General features: G+C 50.8%; 1 protein-coding gene across 4 annotated transcripts in view; it reads left to right on the top strand.

Annotated features, from left to right (window-relative positions):
* The window catches only part of PDE10A (phosphodiesterase 10A), a 619063-nt gene that overhangs the window by 295151 nt on the left and 302289 nt on the right, over positions 1–21623 (top strand). The window contains exon 1 of one of the 4 annotated variants that reach the window (XM_045058341.1): positions 12901–13478. The exons of 1 other annotated variant lie outside the window; for it this stretch is intronic. In XM_045058341.1, coding sequence (XP_044914276.1) covers positions 13118–13478 — 361 coding nt within the window. In that variant the 5' untranslated portion in view covers positions 12901–13117. Of the gene's footprint in view, positions 1–12900; positions 13479–15233; positions 16096–21623 lie in introns of those variants that run through there. 2 more of the 4 variants (XM_045058340.1, XM_023254563.2) reach the window with 2 other exon arrangements.

Genomic DNA, 21623 nt, shown 5'->3' with positions numbered 1-21623 from the left:
TACAGAGTTGAGAATTGGGATGGGGACACCCGCACACCACGTGAAAAATCCCTAACTGAAAGCGGTTGTGGAAAGTTAGTGTTACAGTGTTCAAAGATGGGAGGCTATACGCGCTCTGCGGTCTTGTTTGGAAGAAAAACCCCTTGGGCGCTTCGCTTGCTTTCGGGACGAGTGTGTTGGCTTTCTTGAGCCTCAAGAATCATCAGTAGGGCTAAGAGCTCATGAGCTAGAACTCAAGCCAGTCTAGGCTGTCCACGAGACAAACTCTAGGACAAAGAGCAGGTCCCAGTCAGAGGGCATTGGCTCCATGCTACGCATTGGTCTAGCAGTTTCCTTGTGTTTTCTCTCCGAATCCTCATGCTTCTAAAGTGACTTGCCCAAGGGCTGCAAGGGTGTGGCCGATCTAGGATTCAAAACCAAGTCTGTTCCGACCCCAGAGACCAATTTCTTTTTCTAGTAATGTTTCTATCTAGCGAGTGCTGACATGCCAGGCACCGCTGGAAGGAGGTAAAAGCAAGATTTGGACCCGGAAGCGCCTCCAGAAAAGAGACAGGAAGTGGCTTCTGCGTGAGTCTGCCACACTCAAAGCCTCCTTCCCCACCGGACCTTTATAAAGGTTGAGCCCGTGTATGGACACAAAGAACACTTTAAAGTTCAAAATTAAAGGTTTACAGGCCACATTCTTCTACTATAATCCAAAATAAAATCAAATGATAATGTGGTTGACGATATTCTTTACCGCTTGGAAATTGATTATCACACTTCCATATAACCCACACATGCATCAGGGAGGATATGAAAACTGAAATTAAGAACCATCTGGAAGGCTGCCTAGGGGGCTCGGTCTGTTAAGCGTCCATCTTCGGCACAGGTCATGATCTCGTGGTCCATAGGTTTGAGCCCCGTGTGAGACTCTGTGCTGACAGCTCAGAGCCTGGAGCCTGCTTCAGATTCTGTGTCTCCCTCTCTTACCACCCCTCCCCCACTTGTACTCTCTCTCTCTCCCTCTCTCAACAATAAATAAACATTAAAATATATATATATTTAAATATAAATATATATAAAATATAAATATTTAAATATAAATATATATAGTATAAATATATACAATATATATTTAAATATATATATATTTAAATATATATATTTAAATATACATATATTTAAATATATATATGTAAAGAATCGTCTAGAAACATATGAAAGGGGGGATATTTTAATTTGAAGACTATGAGATCCTTGATGCTCAACTCAGGGAAAATGTATGAACAGAAATGCCTTCAACAGGAAAGAAGAGAGACTAAAAACTAAAGGAGCCAAGTACACAGCGTAAATAATTGCGAAACAAAAGAAAATACTGGAAGAAGGGAATCATAAACAGTGGAAACTAATATATAAAGTAAGAGAATCTGGAGGCAAATGCATGACCTGATTCTTTTTTTTTTTTCACTGTTTATTTTTGACAGAGAGCATGAGTGGGGGAGGGGCAGAGAGAGGGAGACACAGAATCTGAAGCGGGTTCCAGGCTCTTAGCCATCAGCACAGAGCCCGACACAGGGCTCGAACTCATGAACCTATGAGATCATGACCTGAGCTGAAGTCAGACGCTCAACCGACTGAGCCACCCAGGCGCCCCGAATGATTCTTTGAAACCACAGTGGCCACAGAGGCCAGAGCAGTGGGTGGAGGGTCTCAGGATCTCAGCAGGGTCCGCGTCACCCCACCATACGACAGTCACTCCTGCCCTTCGGGGACCTAGGTTTTAACCCTCATCCTTCCAAAACCAGCAGAGAAGATACGTGGGTCAAACGCATGAATAAATAAAGACACGTAAATAAGTAAATAAGTAACATTTAACAGCTCTGCTTTTCTCATTTTTGGAATCGATCTTTCTGCACCAAAGTGGAGTTACAGACCCCTGACTTTTGTGACCCCAGTGCTGCATCAGCGTTCAGGCAGAGACCGCTCCCTCCTGGGGGATCTGTGTGAACTTCACTCGTCATGACAACACCCTTTTCTCCTTCTTCAGTCTTGTCGGTTGGAGAGTTTGAATTTTCACCAATTATACCTGATTCAGGGTTCTGCTGTACCCGGTGACGGCTTATTTAACAAACAAATCATGATTTTGTCCCCTTTCAATTTTTTCGCCATCCCAAGCTCACGTACTACCACTGGTCTGGGCTCTCTGGAAGCTTCTAAACAACAGCCCTAGAACTTGCTCCATTTAGTGTGCGCTCCTGTTTAAAAACCATTTACACTAATTTTGGATTTGTCTGTGGTTCCAAAACTTTCGATTCTAATTTTGTGACTGTGAACCTACACTTTTGCCACACCATCAAGATTTACCCCCAGCAAATAGAATTCACATACCGCTCCGTCTTCTGGCCCGCACGACCACATTAATGCCATCACAGCGCCAAGGAATTGGATCGCAATTCTTCTACCCTGCAGTGTTTTAAGAGAAAATGTGAAGTTTACAAGCCAAGATTCGAAAAAGAAATTTTTTTAAGTCACTAATTACGTTTTCTTCAGGGTGATACATTGCTCGGTGACTATTTTCCGGGGAAGTTGAGGTAAAATGACAGCTCCGGGAAGTGTTAATTGGTTAGTTTCAGCTTTTTGTTTTTTTTTAATTTTTTAACATTTATTTATTTTTGAGACAGAGAGAGAGAGCATGAACGGGGGAGGGTCAGAGAGAGGGAGACACAGAATCCGAAGCAGGCTCCAGGCTCTGAGCGGTCAGCCCAGAGCCCAACGCAGGGCTAGAACGCACGGACCGCGAGATGGTGACCTGAGCTGAAGTCGGACGCTCAACCGACTGAGCCACCCAGGCGCCCCAGTGAGTTTCAGGTTTAATTGCTAGGGGTGGGGGTGGGCCCGCTGCTGCTACCTTTTTTCAATCCACTGTTAAGGGCAAAGGGAAGGACTCTTCTCTATCCCAATAGACGCTCACAACTCCAGTTGGCCACAGCGAATTATCAGAGTCTGGTTCAAAAGCTTTGGTCAAGGGTTGGGGCGCCTGGGTGGCTCAGTCGGTTAAGCATCAGACTTCCGCTCAGATCACGATCTCACGGCTCGTGGGTTTGAGCCCGGTGCCGGGCTCGATGCTGACAGCTCAGAGCCTGGAGCCTGCTTTGGATTCTGTGTGTCTCCCCCCTCTCTCTCTGCCCCTCCCCTGCTGATGCTCTGTCTCTCTTGCTGTCAAAAATAAATAAAAAACATGAAAAAGAAAAAACAAAAAGCTTGGTCAAGGGGTGCCTGGGTGGCTCAGTCCGTTGGGCATCTGACTTCAGCCCAGGATGATCTCACAACTTGTGAGTTCCAGCCCTGCATTGGGCTCTGTGCGGACAGCTCGGAGCCTGGAGCCTGCTTCGGATTCTGTGTCTCCCTCTCTCTCTGCCCCTCCCCCACTGTGTTCTGTCTGTCTGTCTCTGTCTCTCAAAAATGAATATTAGAAAACAAAAAAACTTCGGTCAAGCTGAAAGACGTTGCTTTATACCATTGACCGGTTAGAGATATATGAGGGGCGATACCTTTATGCAGGTAATGAGTTTTCTGATAAGCTTTAGGAAATCTTTTTGGTACCTAGAATCAGTTTCTAAATCAAGACTCAAAGGGATATTTTAGTCATCTCCTTGTGCTCATCTCTCTGTTGAAGACTTACTTATGTTGGGCTTGTTGAAATCAGAGTTCAAAAATACAAGCAGACTTGACCTGTGTTTTACAGTCACTTAAGAGATGGAGTTTGACAGAAAACAGACAGGTTGACTTTCAGAGGATATATACTAACTCGGCTATAAACGTGAGTGATTTCATATGCACGCTTGCTTTCATATGGGAAGAGCATTTTTATTGAGCCCTGTGTAGCTGATCTCACCTTAATAAACAGAAATCCAGAAATACCGAATGTTAACATCCTGTCTTAGAGAATAAAGCACACGATATATAACTAAAGGGGAAATCAAGAGCTCTAATTTGCCTGCCATGGCTGCTTTTCCTCAGGCTTATGCTATGTGTGAAAAATCTACAAAATGGGCCTGCGTCCTAGCCATAAACGCTTCCACCTCTGAGGGCTGTTATGAGCAGTTATGGGGGTAAATGAATTGTGTCTTCTGAGCGCAGTCATAATGAACACAGGCATAGAGAGATACACAAAATAGTCGGCAGAATGAATAAGTCATTTTCTCCTCCTGGGTTGACTTAACTCACAAGTGGCTGTGTAAATGGTATTCAGGTCTTGGGACCAAGTGGGCAAAGCCCCTGGGCTGTATTTGTGCTCTTCAGGGCTTATAGTGCCCTGTGATCACTCTTGGGCTATTGTGCTCAGGGCATCCCTAAAAAAAATAAAATTACCCGGGCACCTGGGTGGCTCAGTTGGTTACGCAAGATCATAATCTTGCGGTTCGTGGGTTTGAGCCCCGCATCAGGCTCTGTGCTGACAACTCAGAGCCTGGAGCCTGCTTCAGATTCTGTGTCTCCCTCTCTCTCTGCCCCTCCTCTGCCTGCACTCTGTCTCTCTGTCTCAAAAATAAAGAAACATTAAAAAAAAACTTTTTTTAATAAAAATAAAATCACCCAAGTTTACCAGTCTTGGGGAAAGCGGGTTAGGAAAGTAGTCAAAACAGTTAAAAACAGATGAGGGCTTCACTCTTGCCTATCGCTGGATGACACTCGCAGAAACCAGTCGACTTTGGGAATTTATAGCAAGCATCACTTGCTATTTATTCTTCAAAAACAGTGAACTTTTTACCAAAACAGGGTGACGGAACACTGACACATGGAAAACGTATGAAATTCGTGTCTTCACTGGGGTAGCCTAATCTGAAAGGGTATTAGGTACCTGGAGGCCACAGATACATACAGGCGTCAGTAGCTAGCGAGAAAGCTACACTATTGATCGTGTCCGTACGATCAATAGACTCCTTGCACCTATAAGAGGATACGATCAACTTCTCCTTCATATGCTGAGACTCTGCCGTAATCCATGGTCCCCCTGCCACTGTTAATGTCTCGTCATGTTTGAACACATTTCTTCCCATTCTTGCCCCGCGCCTAAGGCATGGGGAATGCTGGCCCACTGGGCTGTTCTCAGGGCCCGGGAAGTATCTGCCTTCTCCACTCCCTGGAACCTGAACCGCTTCCCGTAAGCCTCCTTCTGCTAACTCCAGAAACTCGGAAAAGGAATTCAGAGGAAGACATTCACATTTAAATTAAGGTGATTATGTCAGGATTTGTCAATTATATGATATTAGATAAAATCATAGTCATTTTTAACTTGGTTTTAATTTGTTCAATCCCATTAACACATTTTTTTAATGTTTATTTTTGAGACAGAGAGAGAGAGAGAGAGAGAGAGAGCGCGTGCATGAGCAGGGGAGGGGCAGAGAGAGAGGGAGACACAGAATCCGAAGCGGGATCCAGGCTCTGAGCCGTCAGCACAGGGCCCGATCCGGGGCTTGAATCCACGGACCGTGAGATCAGGACCTGAGCCAAACAAAGTTTGACGCTTAACGCACTGAACCACCCAGGCACCCCTAATTCTATTTGTTTTTTCAACCAAGCGAGAGAATTTTTTCGAATGCACATGTTAACATTTCTAAACTTTCGGTATCAAATGAGTTGCGTGTGGGTGAATGACGGTCCACCGCAGTGCTCGGCGTGCCTGTGACGAGGCCTTGACTCCACGGAGGGGAAAACAGTAACCGTGATAGAAGTGCCTTCGAGACGCTCTTCCCCCTGTATTTCGCTCCGCTGTGTTTTCTGGTGGCTCGGGTTAGGAAGTGTGTTAGGGGTATGGCAGTGTGTAGACCACAAGACACGTGTCCTGGGATCCAGACACTCACTTGGGGAGCAAGGCTCACCCTCACACCGTTTGGAAGGACAGGATGGACACGGTCTCACCCAGCCTGCAAATTGCTTCCCATCTGAAGCTTTCTCTCTCTGATACGAGACAGGCCACCGTCACCATCTGTGTGCGGCAGGATTCTTCCTGGCCCCCTGCCAGGTGGCAGAGCTGGGGCACCTACAGCCTCCAGATGTTACCTTCCCGCCCCGTTTGACCGCAAGTGGATAGACTTGGACTTGGGCCAGCTGGGGCCATTCACAAATGGCCGGTGTCACTTGGAAAGCAACAGCCGCAAACTGTCGATGCTGCGGAGGCTTGCTCGGCGGGTCCTTCTGTAAAGTGGGCACGTGCCTGCTGAGGGGCACACTCCTGCCCCTCAGCCCGAGGCTCTCCGTGCACAGCCGACTAACATCTCATAAGTAAAAAGTAAGATGGAGAATTATCATGGAGATCTCAAATCAGGAGGGTATGTTTGGCTTTGTGGTATATTTTTTAAACTCGGGTTGATAAGCCAAAAATTGTTTTTTCTTACTGATAGCATTGACGGTGGGTGATGTGAGTGGGATCAGGGTCCTTATGTAGGATAATTTTGAACACTGATAGTCATAATGCAGGATAACGTACCAGGGGCGCAAGACTCCTAGGTAGAGATCTCTGGAAACTTCCAGTGGAAATTTCTACCAGAATGCAGTGCTAGAAGGGAGAAGGAGAACAGTAAACTTTCATGCACGCCACTGGATTGCAATAATCTGACTGGAGACCTGCCGTCAGTGAAGAGACAGGTGAAATTTGGTAGAGGACAGATAGGGAGATTCCTTGTGCAACTTCAGGAAGTCAGAGATGAAATTGGGCCAAGCCCAGTTTTATTGCTAAAGTGGTGAATTCAGGACCCTTCCAGTGGTTGGCCTGTGCCCATACTCACTGTCTATTCTGTTATTTATTTTATTTTATTTTATTTTATTTTATTTTATTTTATTTTATTTTATTTTATTTTATTTTATTTTTTAAGTTTACATCCAAGTTAGTTAGCATATAGTGCGACAATGATTTCAGGAGTAGATTCCTTAGTGCCTCTTACCCATTTAGCCCATCCCCCCTCCAAAACCCCTCCAGCAGCCCTCTGTTTGTTCTCCATATTTAAGAGTCTCTTATGTGTTGTCCCCCTCCCTGGTTTTATATTACTTTTGCTTCCCTTCCCTTATGTTCATCTGTTTTGTATCTTAAAGTCCTCATGTGAGTGGAGTCGTATGCTATTTGTCTTTCTCTGACTAATTTCGCTTAGTATAATACCTTCTGGTTCCACCCACATAGTTGCAAATGGCAAGATTTCATTCTTTTTGATTGCCGAGTAATACTCCATTGTATACATATACCACATCTTCTTTATCCATTCATCCATTGATGGACATTTGGGTTCTTTCCATACTTTGGCTATTGTCGATAGTGCTGCTATAAACACTGGGGTGCATATGCCTCTTCGAAACAGCACACCTGTATCCCGTGGATAAATGCCTAGTAGTGCAATTGCTGGGTCGCAGGGTAGTTCTATTTTTAGTTTTTTGAGGAACCTCCATACTGTTTTCCAGAGCGGCTGCACCAGCTTGCATTCCCACCAACAGTGCAAAAGAGATCGTCTTTCTCCGCATCCTCGCCAACATCTGTTGTTGCCTGAGTTGTTCATGTTAGCCATTCTGACAGGCGTGAGGTGGTATCTCATTGTGGTTTTGATCTGTATTTCCCTGATGATGAGTGAGGTTGAGCATCTTTTCATGTGTCGGTTGGCCATCTGGATGTCTTCTTTGGAGAAGTGTCTATTCATGTCTTTTGCCCATTTCTTCACTGGACTATTTTTTGGGGGGGGGTGTTGAGTTTGATAAGTTCTTTATAGATTTTGAATACTAACCCTTTATCTGATATGTCATTTGCAAATATCTTCTCCCATTCTGTTGGTTGCCTTTTAGTTTTGTTGACTATTTCCTTCACTGTGCAAAAGCTTTTTATCTTGATGAGGTCCCAACAGTTCATTTTTGCTTTTGTTTCCCTTGCCTCCTGGAGACGTGTTGAGTAAGAAGTTGCTGTGGCCAAGATGAAAGAGGTTTTTGCCTGCTTTCTTCTCGAGGATTTTGATGGCTTCTTGTCTCACATTGAGGTCTTTCATCCATTTTGAGTTTATTTTTGTGTTTGGCGGAAGAAAGTGGTCCGGGTTCATTCTTCTGCATGTCGCTGTCCAGTTTTCCCAGCACCACTTGCTGCGTGAAGAGACTGTCTTTATTCCACTGGCTATTCTTTCCTGCTTTGTCAAAGATTAGTTGGCCATAGGTCTGTGGGTCCATTTCTGGGTTCTCTAGTCTGTTCCATTGATCTGAGTGTCTGTTTTTGTGCCAGTACCATACTGTCTTGATGCTTACAGATTTGTAATACAGCTGTGGCTCTTCTGTTTGGAACAACAAAGCCCTATTGAAAGATTGTTTCATGCTGGGAGCATAATGAGGATGCAAATGAGCTATCTGGAGAGGACATCCCACTTTTTTGACTTTACCTTTGTTGTTGGGTACAATATTAATCCGTGCAACACACGGGTGCCTGAGTGGCTCAGTCGGTTAAGCACCCGACTTCAGCTCGGGTCATGATCTCACAGCTCATGAGTTTGAGTCACACATCGGGCTAGGTGCTGACAGCTCGGAGCCTGGAGCCTGCTTCAAATTCTGTGTCTCCCCCTCTCTCTCTCTCCCTCCCCAGCTTGCATTCTGTCTCTGTCTCTCAAAAATAAATAAACATTAAAAAAATGTAATTAGTGCAACACACAAGCACAAAGTTATTAAACCCCAATTTCTGAACCAAAGGAAATGAGTGTGTCCAGAGATTATGGAAGATATGTTGTCTCCACTTTTTTCTTTAACTGCCTACCCAATACATGCTGGCGCCTAACAGATTTCTCTGGCTCTGTCCAAAGTCCGATGTCTCTGAACACGAAGGCTGCGTATCTTTCGGCTTCTGTAGTTATTTTTTTTCTTTAAAAAATTTTTTTTAAATGTTTATTTACTTTTGAGACAATGCGAGAGACAGAGTGCATGCAGCGGAGGGGCAGACAGAGGGAGACACAGAATCGGAAGCAGGCTCCAGGCTCTGAGCTGTCAGCCCAGAGCCCGATGCGGGGCTCGAACTCACGAACCGTGAGATCATGACCTGAGCCGAAGTCGGACGCTTAACCGACTGGGCCACTGAGGCGCCCCTGTAGTTGTTTTTTTCTTATACGGGTCCATTTCCAAGGATCTCATACACAAAGTTCTAGGTATAGCTCCCGTGTAACCTGCTGCTTTAAGAGATACTGGATGTGTGTGGACCAGCAAGTCAGGCTGGCTGTGTAGACAAGGGCCTTCTGCCTCCTAAGTCCAAATCCTTGGGATATTGCCTGGGAACTGTGTGTCTGACTTTGTAGAATGCACACCAGCGTGAAACCTTCTCTCTCCTTTTCCTGTGGGCACTTTAATAAGAGAAACTCAGGGAGAAACGGGTCTTTATAAGTCAGGGTCAGAACAATTCACCCACGTGGATGAACTTGGCCTCCCCGCATGCCCTTAAATGCCCGTCCAATCCTGGTCTAGACTGGCACACAACTCAGAGTGCCCACTTGTGCCCCAGGCCATGGCTGGTTTCTCCTCCTCCTCCTCTTCCTCCTCCTCCTCCTTTTCTTTTTTGAGATGAACAGAAAAGAATTCTCTGGATTTAGTGAGCCATTTTTTGGTCCTTATTTTTGAGACAAATCTGGAAGAGCCAACAATTTTTCTTTTCCCCAAAAGTGCATCAGACTCCTTGGTTCATTGTAAAAATATGGGTATTATACTACAATAATGTTTACAAGGAAAGGATTCCCAAGCCACGGATGAAGACATGCTTAACATTAACAATCCACACAGTGATTTGTGCTGGCACCAATGTCCTCCTCGTGGTGGGGCAGACTCAGTAGGAACTTTGGTGACCTTTCTCTAATTTATCATTAATTAACTTTATTAATTGAAACCATTCCCTAGCCTACCTTTTTATCCTGAATGCTCCCTGTGGTCACTTTCTATTTAAATGCGTTCACTGGGCTGTGACTGTCTTAAAGAAGTATTTCTTTCTTTTGGGAATTTCTTTCTCTTAGGTATATGTGTGTGCGTGTATGTGTGTGTATAGCTATACAAATAATTCTCTCATACTGTGTTTATTGGACTCTTCAAACATAGTCTCAGATGTAATTGGTATCTCTGACTTGTGGTTCCACTTTGATAGAAGTGTTGATTGTTTAAACAGCACTGGTTATTATTTAAACACAACATGGTTATAGTCTAGTTTGCACGTTTTTAAGACATGACGGCTACTTCAGCAGGCTACAGATCACAGTGGATCTCTAAAGAGATTTGATATTTTTTTTGAATGGAAACAGCTTCAAAATCTAGTTCGATGTCGTAACACAGCAGTGTTATGTAAGAGTTAATGCTTACATGGTTATCACCGGAACTTAGTATTGATTACATAACCACAACAGTTCTTTCTCACACCGGTATCCTCAGGGCTGGATGCTCATTAGACATTAAGCAGACCCTATTTTTTAGGAGGGAATTAAATGCTTTGCTTTTGATTAATGAAAATTTCCACTTGAATCTTATGTATCAAGAAACACCCTGAACCCTCTTTACGGAAGGTATGGACACTTAGGAAGATTTGTTTGGAATATTAATGGTTTAATAATCTGCCTAAGATCAAAAATATTCTCATCGAAAAGTAAACACTATTTTGATTTTTTTTTATTAAAAAAGTTTTTTTTTTACAGTTATTCATTTTTGAGAGACAGAGAGAGACAGAGCACAAGCGGGGGAGGGGCAGAGAGAGAGGGAGACACAGAATCCGAAGGAGGCTCCGGGCTCTGAGCTGTCAGCACAGAGCCTGACGAGGGGCTCGAACTCATGAAGGGTGAGATCATGACCTGAGCCAAAGTCAGACGCTCAACCGACTGAGTCACCCAGGCGCCCCACACTATTTTGGTTTTTTAAATGTGAAATAATATACTGGTTTTTACTTGTTTTATAACGTAAGGCAATATAAAATTGTACTTTCTTTTATAGTTAATTAGACTGAATTCATAAAAAAATGTAACCTGAAGATCTAGGAATATGAAGGGCAGCTGAAGAAATTGTCTTTTAAATCATCTTTGTGTATTTTCAAGACTGTGCCATCCAGTGGACTGACTTTATAATATTTTCTTACTGAAATTATAATGACCTTTGTTTTTTAGGCTTGACTACAACAATACTGTAAGAATGCATCCCTCACTTAAGTCAAGATTTGTTAACATCAACACTAACAGAAATTTGTAAGCAGTGAGCATGCAGGTGGAAGGTAGGGGAGCAATCATTGAGCACCTACTGTATGATGGCCTTTATTAAAGGTTATGAGTGGTAAGGGTAGCAGGACACTGACTTCAAACTTTAAAACGGAATTGTCGATGCAAATTATACACGCATTACGTTTCTTAGGAGATTTAATGCAAAATATTCATATGTGCTGATAAAAACACATCAGTTTCAGGAGTCTATCCCGACACAGCTATGGTGGATTTGGGACGAAGAAAATCGAAGGAGGCTTCCCGGAAAGACAAACTTAGAACTCGTAGTGGGGGAGTTGGTGGGTTTGGGAGGTCGTGAGTAGATGCCTGACAGCTGAACTCCATTGTTCACATGCCAGATAATCACTAATAAATTATTTCATTAGAATGCAGAGCGTTGTTGGGATGACATATCACACCTGGGGGACATATAAATTGATAATTTACTAGCAATTAAATTGAAAATTGGACTGTAAAACCCACATGTTTCTTTTGGGCGTGGGAGCAAGAGCTACCTGCTTATTAATTATTTTACTCCGATAACCATGTACTTCCGTAAGTCATAAAATTTAAAATCCAGGTAAATGTGTCAAAGAATGTGTCTTTTTCATAGACTTTATCTGTGTAAGTAGATGAGTTTAATATTTAATCAACCTTTAGTTTCTGTCTTTCTAAAGAAATATTTGAAAAGAAAAAGCAGGTTATTCAATCAGTTGACAATGTGAAGTTTACAGCTGTCAGCACTACTAACAAAAGTTGTTAAATAAAATGAATGAAGACACTGGCCTGCCTGTTGACCAAAATTTAATGAAATAAAAACCATATTTATTATAAGTTTAACTTTCAGGCTACTAAAAGCAGTGGATGGTTATTATAAAGAAATTTCACAGTTTTAGGAGGAAATCATTTTAAAATACCTTAGGCTCTACCTTGACCCACGTTTTAAGATCCTTTTAAGAACAAATAAATCAAATTAGATGATAAACAGGCAGATACTGAAGGAAGCATAAGGTTTCATTACCAATATAAACTTCTTTCCTGATCATTCTTCTTGGTGAAGGGCAGAGACAAATGCTTTTAACATCAATCATCATAATTCTGGCAACTTTACTAGCGTTAACTGCCTTCCTAATGTTATTTTAGTTTTTATGCTTTGCAGTAGGCTAGCATTTTCTCAGTTGAAAATGAGGAAAGTTGTTTATTTCACAAAGAGCACTGTGCTGGCGTGAATCCCGTGCCCCTGGAGTTACAACTAATAATTTCAGTCGTGTTTAAATTGCACTGCAATCTGGTAACATTTGGACATGTAACTGCATCGCAAATGTCATGGGGACTATTGGAACGCGGCGCTCACTGAATTTGGGGCCAATGTGTTTATTCATAAAAGGTTTGGAGTACCAAATGTTTAGTGACCTCTTTCCCCTTTTCTGATATATCACTAGAGAAGTTCAAAGGGAAGGAAAAGAATGCACCAGAAACACATTCCACAGGTGTTGCAACACCTGAACACAAGGGTGAGTGACAGAGCGTTTACATCCGCGGGTTTGCAATTTACATCTTGGAGTAAACAAGCTTTTCTGAAGAAAGGACACGTGACGCGGTGCCTGCCACACTTCTGTTAACAGAGCCCAACTCCAGCATTAAGTAGGGAGTTACTTAACCCGTGTAATCGATAATCTGTAAACACCTCCTCAGCGTGTTCCTTTTCCGTTGTCATGCTTTGTCGTTTTTGATTTGTCCAGGAAATGCGTGCCTTCCAGCAAGCGTTTGGAGGAAAGAAGGACGGAAAATAGAATGAAGTTTGATGCCAGAAAAGGGTTAGAGAAAATACTAAAGTTTGCGTTCTGATTTTAAAAAGACCCAGAGAACAAGTATTTGATGGTTCCCGCCCCGCTTCCCGCGCCCACATGGAGGCTTGTATTCGAATTACTTGTACATTTTCTTATAATGGGAAGGTCCCTTTAACCGCTCCAAAAGGCAACAAAAGAAACGTAACCGACGAGAAGAAACGTTTGGCGCGTAAAACAACGGACAGCAAACACTTCGAGGAGAAACGCGTGCCCTCGAGCCCTGAGGAGACCCTGCCCGCGAGGCCAAGTCCGCAGCGGGCGCGGAGTCCCGACGCCCACGAGAATCCCGGAGTCCGGGTCTGCGCCTCTCCGATGCGACGGCCCGGAGGCTTCGGCACCAGACCCGGCAGCATTGTTCTAGTTTTTTCTTCGTCGAAAAAAAAAGCAAAGGCAGCGGTAAAAATACCCACTCTGCAAGGTAAGAGTCACCAGAATCTTTTTCCTGTGTCGCAAATTTAGGGATTACGAGCTAGTGAGAGCCAGGGCTTGACGCCCGCTACGGGCGGCGCTCCGCGTGCGCCCCGCGGTTGCTGAAACGCCCACTGCCTTTGCTGGGAGAGGGGAGTCGCATCAAGTCCCAGGCGCCCCACTTGCCCAGTCTGGTGCGAATACAAATATGTCCTTTTCCACTGTGGGTGTCTGGATGGGAGTGGGGAAGAAGCAGGGACTAGGGAAGGATCTGGAGCACGCTTCAAAATAAAAACACCTGGAAGCTGGACGGTCGGAAGAGGCCATGGAAAGCGAGAAACGCCCGGCTGCAGGGCGCACGCCGGGCCCGGGCCCTGTGTCAGCCACGCGGCCGCACCGCCGCGCACGCCTTGCGCTCAGGTGCCCGCCCTGCCCGTCGTGCAAGTTGGGCTCCGGTGCGCGCGCTCCACTCCTGGGAAGGGGACCTGGTCGAGGGAGTCTGGACAGCCCGTCCCACCGTGGGGCAGCAGGCCTGTCGCCCCCCTGTCGGACCCCGAGTGCATTGGTGACCCCGCGCAGCGCGCCTTCCCGGACGCAGGCACCCGCGCATCAGTGCGCTGGGGCGCTTGAACTTCCCAAACTTCTGGCGGCTTCTAGTTCTGAGCGCCCATTGGGCGGCACATTTCCCGTCGGCAGCAACTGTTTGGATTCGGGCTGGGAAGGAGGGAGCGGGGGTGGGGTGGGTGATGTTGTGCAAAAGAGCCGCAGGTGACGAGGCGGTCCTCGGGGCTTTGGGGTGACGATCTTACAGTGTTTCTTTTTTGAGCCACAGTTTGCCCTGTCCATTCTCTGACCTCACCCGGGGCAAACTGGGCTGTGCACACCAAGTTCGTTCTAAAGCGTGTATCGCAAAGGGAGTCGCGGGGATGAACAGACTTACTAAATCTTAGTTTATGGGAAACACTGTGCGTCGATTTAAACTCCAACCAAACGTCCGAGTTTGAACTCCTCTCCCGGGAGCTCTGAGCCCAGCTCGGTCGGAGCTGCTGGCCAGCCACCAGGAGGGTTCCCTGGCTCGGGCGAGGGGCAGGCCGACGTGGCTTGCCCAGCGGAGCACAGCTGCTGGCGCAGCTGCTGGGCGGCGGATTTAGAACCCGGAACACCAGACCCAGATGTGACGACGCCCCGCAGAGACGCAGGAGCTCCCCCGCCCCCCACCCCAGCCAGGACGCCCGGCGTCCGCAGAGGCCCGCGGGGGTGCGGGGACCCGGCGCCGGGGGACCCAGCGGCGGCGGGGCGCGCTACGTGGGCGCGGGCGCGGGCGGCGGCGGCGTGGGGAGCGCCCGCTCCGCCAGTGGGCGTCTTCTGCAGCCGCCGCCGCCGCCACCTCCTCCACGGGCAGCGGCACTGCGGCGCTTTTCTCCGCTGCTTTCGAGCAGTCGCCGAGGCTCGGCCGCCGGAGCGCGCACAAACCACGCCACGCTTGCAGGCAGCGTCTCCGCGGCCCCTCGCCCCGGCCGGGAGCACGCCGATCGCGCGCGCCAGCCGGCCGCCGGGGACTCGCGCCCGGCCCCAGGTCCTCCCGCAGCCGGAGCGGGACGCCATGTGAGGACTGGGCCGCGAGGGGCGGCGGAAGACCGGAGAGGAGGACCGGACCCGCGCTCGGGCCGACCGGCCGGGGAGGGCAGGTCCCGCGGGGGCGGAGCCCGCCGAGTCCGGGCCCGCGGCGCGCCCCTCCCGCCGGCGGCCGGCCCCGCCGCGCGGCCCGGGGAGGAGGGCCATGGCCAGCCCCGCGGAGCCGCTCGCTCCCCGCCCCCAGGCCCCCCTGCCGGCGGCCGAGGACGAGCCCGGCCCCGGCCCCGGCAAACTCCGCCCGGAGCCCTGGCGCGGCGCGGCCGGCGGGGGGAGCGCGGCGGGCCCGGGCCCGGCCCCCGAACGGCCTGGCCGCGGCCGGGCCGAGCGAGCCGCGCCCCCGCGCCCGCCCCCCTCCTCCGCAGGCCGCGCCGGCCCCGCCGGGGGCCCGGGCGCCCCGTGTGCGCGCGGCGGCGGCGGCGGCGGCTGGGTCTCGGCCCGCGCTCCCTTCGCGCTCGCCCTCTCCTCCCCTGTCCCCTCCTCCTCTCCATCTTCCTTTTACTTCTGGCCGCCGCCCCCCCCGCCCCCTCCTTCTCTTCTCCCCTCCTCATCTGCCTTTCACCTCCCCGTGCGTCTCCCAGGAAGGGAGGGCGCGGCGGCGGCGGCTGGAGGAGGCGGCGGCGATGCTGGCGGCGGCGGAGCCCCGGCGGCAGCTCGCTTGAGCGTCCCTCCCGGCGGCAGTCCCCGCGGCGGCGGGCGGCGGCGGCTCTTCCTCTGCTCCGCGCTTCAGGGTTTGCTGCTCCCGGCCCGCGCCGGGCTCCGGCTCCCGCTCGGCCCGGCCGCCCGCCGCGCGGGCTCCCCCGGCTTCCCGGGCGCCGGCGGGGACTGCCCCGGCCCCAGCCCAGGCGGCGGCGGCCGAACCCCGCGGCGGCCCCGAGGCGCCGGCTTCGCCCTCGCCGCCGCGTCGCCCCTGCTCTTCGGCTCCGACATGGAAGATGGACCTTCTAATAACGCGAGCTGCTTCCGAAGGTTGACGGAGTGTTTCCTGAGCCCCAGTAAGTGCCGGGCTCCTCGTTCCCCGCGGCCGAGGTTGAGGGGGGGGCACTGGGCGCCCAGCGGGCTTCGCGGGGGGCTCGGGGCGCGTTGGTGGCGCGCGGGAGCGTCCGTCCGCGCCGGGACGCCCGGGTTTCCCAGGCTCCGCGCGCTTACCGGGGGTGGGGTGGGGTGGGGGGGGACGACGGGTGACCGGGCAGGGCGGCGGGCGCCGCGCGGTGAGAGCGGGACCCGCCGCCGGCCTCGGGTCCCCTGGTGCTGTTTTGTGGCCGCACTTGCCCGGCACGTCGTCCTGGTCTCTACTCCGTGACCCCTTACGCCGGGCTCCTCTCTCCTTAGCCTGGGACCGGTGGGCTTGCGCTTGGGGGGTCCCGCCCGCTGGGTCCCCGGGCCGAGGGAGGGCAGGCCGGGACCCCGAGCTCCGCGCTCCCCGAGGTGAAGGCAGTCGCGGTCCCCCTGGGTCGGTGTGGGCGCGGGGGCCGCTTCCCCCCTCCCCGCCCCCCTGCAGTGACCCTGTTCCGGAGCCTGGACTAGCAGAGTGAAACGGGTGCCCCTTCGCCCAGAGTCCACTTTGTCTCGATCCTGGGCTTGAGCTGGTGCTTGGGCTGCTGAGGCAAGGACAATGGGGCGTCAGGGTGGAGGAGAAAGGCGCCGCCGGTTCGGACCCCCGGGCCGAGCGCGGCCGCCCCGCCTCCCCGGCCCCGGGTGCGGGGCTGAGAGCGCGCGGGAGCAGGGGTGGTGGAAGGCGTGTCGCGGGGGAGGGGGGCAAGGCTGAGCAGAATAGTCAAGGCAGAGGTTTGCTAGAAGGCAGGAGGCGGGAGATGCCGAGGGAAGAGACACCCGGTGCGCGGAAGGGGGGATCGCCGTTGTCGCGGATGGAGGGCGAGCAAGGTGAGGGCCGGAGACCCGCGGCCGGGAGTGGGGGACGGCGGAGGTCGCGCCCGCGGGGCACCGGGCGACTCCGGCCCCGGCCGGGGTGGGCGCGGGTTTTCGCGGCCCTCAGCGCGGGGCCCGGGCGCCACCGTCCACCGCGTGCGCACCCGAGCCTTTGTCTGCTGCTCGCTAGGGAACCGCGTTTCCGCGGCGCCTGCTCTCGGCACACTCTCCAGGGTCGCTGTTTTGGCTTCTGGCTCCCGTCTGCCGCTCGTTCCCCAGCCCCGGCCAGTCTTCGCCTCTGGGCACTTGGGGTCCAGCCCTACCTCGCTGCCGGCACTTGTCTGGGTTCGCTGCCCGCCTGAGCGCCCCTGGGGTGCAGCCCCTGGGCCTGCGAGCGGGTCCTGCGCGGGCCCAGCAGCCCCCAGCGATCCCGCCTCCCGGGCGCGGGCGGAACCACCGCGGCCGCGTGGCCCAGTGGCCTCTCGCGCCGCGCGCGCCTCGGCCACCGGCTGCCGGCGGCCGTCTCTGCTACTTGCCGGCGGACCTGATAGGACGCCGGACGTGGGCCTTGCACTCCCCCCCCCCCGCCCCCGACCCCTCTAGCAGGCGTCTCCCCTTGTCTGACGTGCAGCTCCCCAGCTCCTCCAGCCCCCCCACCCGCGGGTCGTGGTTGACTCTTAGATGCTCAGTTGGGGAGGGACGTGGTCTGGGCACGAGGGGCCGGGCCTGCCGCCCTTAGTTGCGGGCATGTTTTCGTACTGAAACGGACACCGATTTGCCCCGAATTTTTGGTGGGGTGAGCTCTGAAGTGCGCTGGGTAAGCCATGGGCCTGGGACTGGGGTTCCTGTCTGTCCCCTTCCACCTGCACTGTGCGTTCTACATAAACATCTGCTTCTCACGTTTGGTAGCTGGAGTGTGTTGGGGGGGGGGGAAGGGAAGGTTACCTCCATTCATGTGGGATGAACACTGTTTTGGGGGAGAGGGGAGTGGTAAGAAGATGGGGGCAGACATTTAGATGGAACCGAGTTCTCGAAAATGTTGAGGTTTCTGTTTGTATGTTGCCCCTTACTGCAGTTTGTTACTTTGGGGTGGGGGCATTTGCCAGGGATGTCTGGGGTGGGATAAAGATGAACAGTTCAGGCTGGCTGGGGCTGTCCTAGGGGGACCCAGCAGGCTTCCCCTTTGGAAGGACAGAGGACCTAGAGAAGAAAGCCATCAGGAGGGACCCACTCTGCCAAAAGTTCTGGCTGGGAGAGGACCGCGGATAAACACACTCAAGAGTTGCTGGGATTTTGTGTTTGTGTATCTGTTTTCTTCCCCCTGACCAAGTCAGCGAGGAGCAGCCTGGGGTTTAAGTAAGAACAGGAGGCTATAAAAGGCTTCTCTGGGACATTACCTGGGTCGTGAGTATGTATGAAGGGGCTGCTCTTAAGCAAAATCTCTTATTAGACCTGCCTCAGGCAGAAATGGGACGAGGTGGAGGGATGCCCAAAGGTCGGTGGCCAGTTTCTGCTCTGCTGCTTGTGGGGTCTTTGTTTCTGTCTCACTACAGGATAAACCACACCTGTCGGAACTGCCGAGTACTGAAATCTCGGCAGACTTTTTTCATGTTTGTCGGTAAAAATGAGCCTTTTTGAAAAAAAAAAATTCTGGATTCTCTAAGAATGTAAAAATGCCCCAATGTATACAGTTGTGCCTTAATTGTTGCGTGCGTATTCCCTTTACTCCCTTTCCGCTTGGTCTCTCCTGGGTCTGACAGTCAAGTTGTCACGTAAAGGCTGCTGTGTCCAATTACTGTTTTTAGGAATGCCGGTTTCATTTCCGTCATTGACAAAAAGCAAGTCGTGTTTGGAAGTTTGATATCCTGGTTCCGCTCCTGTCCATTTTGGCTGTGCGTTTCGGTTCCCGCTGGCTCACTGGTTCAGGCAGTAAATGCACGGAGCAAGTGCTTATTCAAGCCTACTGCCGGTTGCCGGGGACTGCCCTGGCCCTGCCGTGCCCGCGAGGAGCCTCCTGGAAGCAGGTGTAGCATTGATGCCCAGCTCTAGAAGGTCAGTGGTCACAGGCCACCCTCATCGAGCCATGCCCGACTCTCCCCCTCACCCCTCGTCAGCCAACTACCTTCACATGTTGACCTCTGACCTTGCCCTCAGGCTCCAGGCTTCAGCCCGTCACTGCTTGGAAAGTTGTTGGCTGGAATAGAACAGAATCTGCACCTGGAGAATCCAGGTTCTCCCAGAGAGAATGGAGAAGTCCACTTTGCCGCTGTGTGTGTGTGTGTGTGTGTGTGCGCGTGTGTGTGCAGAGGAGAGCTAAAAAGTCATGCTGCGATAGACCAGGATAAGCTGCAGTTTTCTGGAAAATACGGCTCCCCTTCCTGCATTCGGTGCTGTGGTGGAAGGCGTGGGAGATATCCCTAGGGGGACAAGACTTGAGGACGTTCAGAAGTCGGCAAGTCTCCTTCACAGATGCCCCTGTCTCTGCAGCCGGGCCACTGCGAATGGTGCAGAGCTGTAGGAAGAGGAAGGTGCTGGCTGGTCAAAGAGGGGACGGAGGGAGCAAGGAAGATGACACGGCAGGTTTGTGCATGCACTCCACACACGCGTCTCGGAGGTCAAGTCCGCTAACAGGCAGCCAGCAGGTAAATATTGAGCCCCTACTGGGTGCAGGTTGTTGGCGAGAGATGAAAATAATGAGGACTGTTCCTTCAGAGGACTTGAAATACAGATCTGGATACGTCCCAAGACAACCGGCAAGGCAGAGTTGTGAATTTTTCCTGCCAGGCCAGGGTGCGGGTCGTGGCAGAACTCTGTCCCTGGAGAAGACAGGGTCTGTTCTGGCCGGAGCACATAGAAGGGCTTAAAAGCCCCGGGGCCGAGCTGTTTAAACGGTGGGGAACTGTGTTGGCTCCTTAATTTAAATTTCGCAGCACTCCTTTTTTAGTTTCAAACGACCTACGTGAACAAAGATAATCCCTGCAAATCTAAGTGAGAGGCAGTGGAAACAGTAGAAGACCGTGTCTTCCGTCAGTCTGGAGCCTTAACCTCAGATAATTTTATGCATCAACCTTTTTGTATCCCTCAGGAAAAGACATGCATTTCAATAAGATGAGTAAGCCCTGGCAATGTAACAACGTGGTGACTGTAGTTGATGATACAGTGTTGCGGATTTGAAAGTTGCTAAGAATGTGGATCTCAAAGGGCGCCTGGGTGGCTCAGTCGGTCATGAGTTCGAGCCCCGGGTCGGGCTCTGTGCTGACAGCTCGGAGCCTGGAGGCTGCTTTGGATTCTGTGTGTGTATCTCTCTGCCCCTCCCCTGCTCTTTCTCTTCTTGTCTCTCAAAAAAAAAAAATGAATAAACATTAAAAAAAAATTAAAAAAGAAATAAAGAATGTGGATCTCAAAAGTCCTTCCTTATCACCAGGAAAAAAAAATGCACTGCACTAGATAATTAAGCAAATGTTAGGACTTTGTTTACTGTGAAAGCAGGTGAAACCTGGTGTGACAAGCATTTCATCAATTAATACATGGTTAATTTTTGTTTGTGTAAAAACAGTTCTTGCCATCTGAGGGAGAAAGAAAAAAACCATTTTCGTGAAAAAGGAATATTTCTCCCTTAAAAGGAAAGCTCTTAGTTGTGATTCAAAACATTTTAATTTCCTTTTAAAATGTAAATCAGGCTCCCCCAGCTGATCTAAATTGGTGTAAGGGAAAACCCCCTAGTGACAGAGCAGCTCGAGATCTTACTGAGGAAACACGCTGCCTAGCACTCTGATTTGATTTGTAGCATCTACCGCTTTCTGGAATTCTCTTGCTCGTTTACTGCCTTGCTTGTTTATTATTGCCTGCCCTTCCAGTGCAGGAAGCAAGCTTGGTGAGAGCCTCAGGCAGGACCTCGGCTCTCTCGGTTGTATCCTGAGACCAGGAGCGGCTGACGTACCTATCGAAGGCGCTCGCGTATTTATTTTGGAAATTCAAAGGTGAAAAAACCCAGAAAACAACATGGTGCTTGTGTAGAAGGAGCTTAGAAATTGAAGGCCACTCATTGAAAACTGACTTGGCCTTGGCCTCTGTCCTAGGGTGCCAGGAATCCGCCGTGTGTGAGACAGAGTCTTTGCTCTCCGGAGCACACGGCTCGCAGGAGGGACAGGCAGGGCTTGCGCACATGGTCACTGCCTGGCAGAGGCAGGACAGGATGTCCTGGGGACGGAGGGCTGAGCGCTTTCTGATTGGAGGGCCCTGAAAAGATCTCACCGAGGAGCCAGCAGGGGTCTGAGGCGGCGGGGTGCTTCCAGCCAGGGTCCCTGTGCAAGGGTGGCCCCGGGGCGTGGGGGAGCGAAGCCTTGGGGACCCAATGCTGGCCAGCCGAGGGCCCCATCCAGAGGCTGCTGTACCAGAGGCTGCTGTCAGAAAACAGCTCGGGGTGAGGCATGGGGAGGGGGTGGTGCGGAGAGACGCTTCTCCTGGGTTGACACTCGAGATGTCTTGCTTGTCCTTTAGCGTGAACCTCTCTGAAAGACCACCCGCCGAGAGGAGAGGTAAGGTAGAGAGGCAGGGAGACTCCACGTCCTGTGGTTCCACTGGGCTTCTGTGTGACCAGGGTCGGGGGGCTGGTGTCCTCTGCCAGTGAGGTCAGGCTGGAGGCCGAAGGGAG

The sequence above is a fragment of the Felis catus genome, chromosome B2 (genome assembly GCF_018350175.1).
Source record: "Felis catus isolate Fca126 chromosome B2, F.catus_Fca126_mat1.0, whole genome shotgun sequence".
NCBI classification, from domain to species: Eukaryota; Metazoa; Chordata; class Mammalia; order Carnivora; family Felidae; genus Felis; species Felis catus.
Note: the sequence above shows the minus strand (reverse complement) of the source record. Positions and strands in the feature narration are given on the sequence as shown.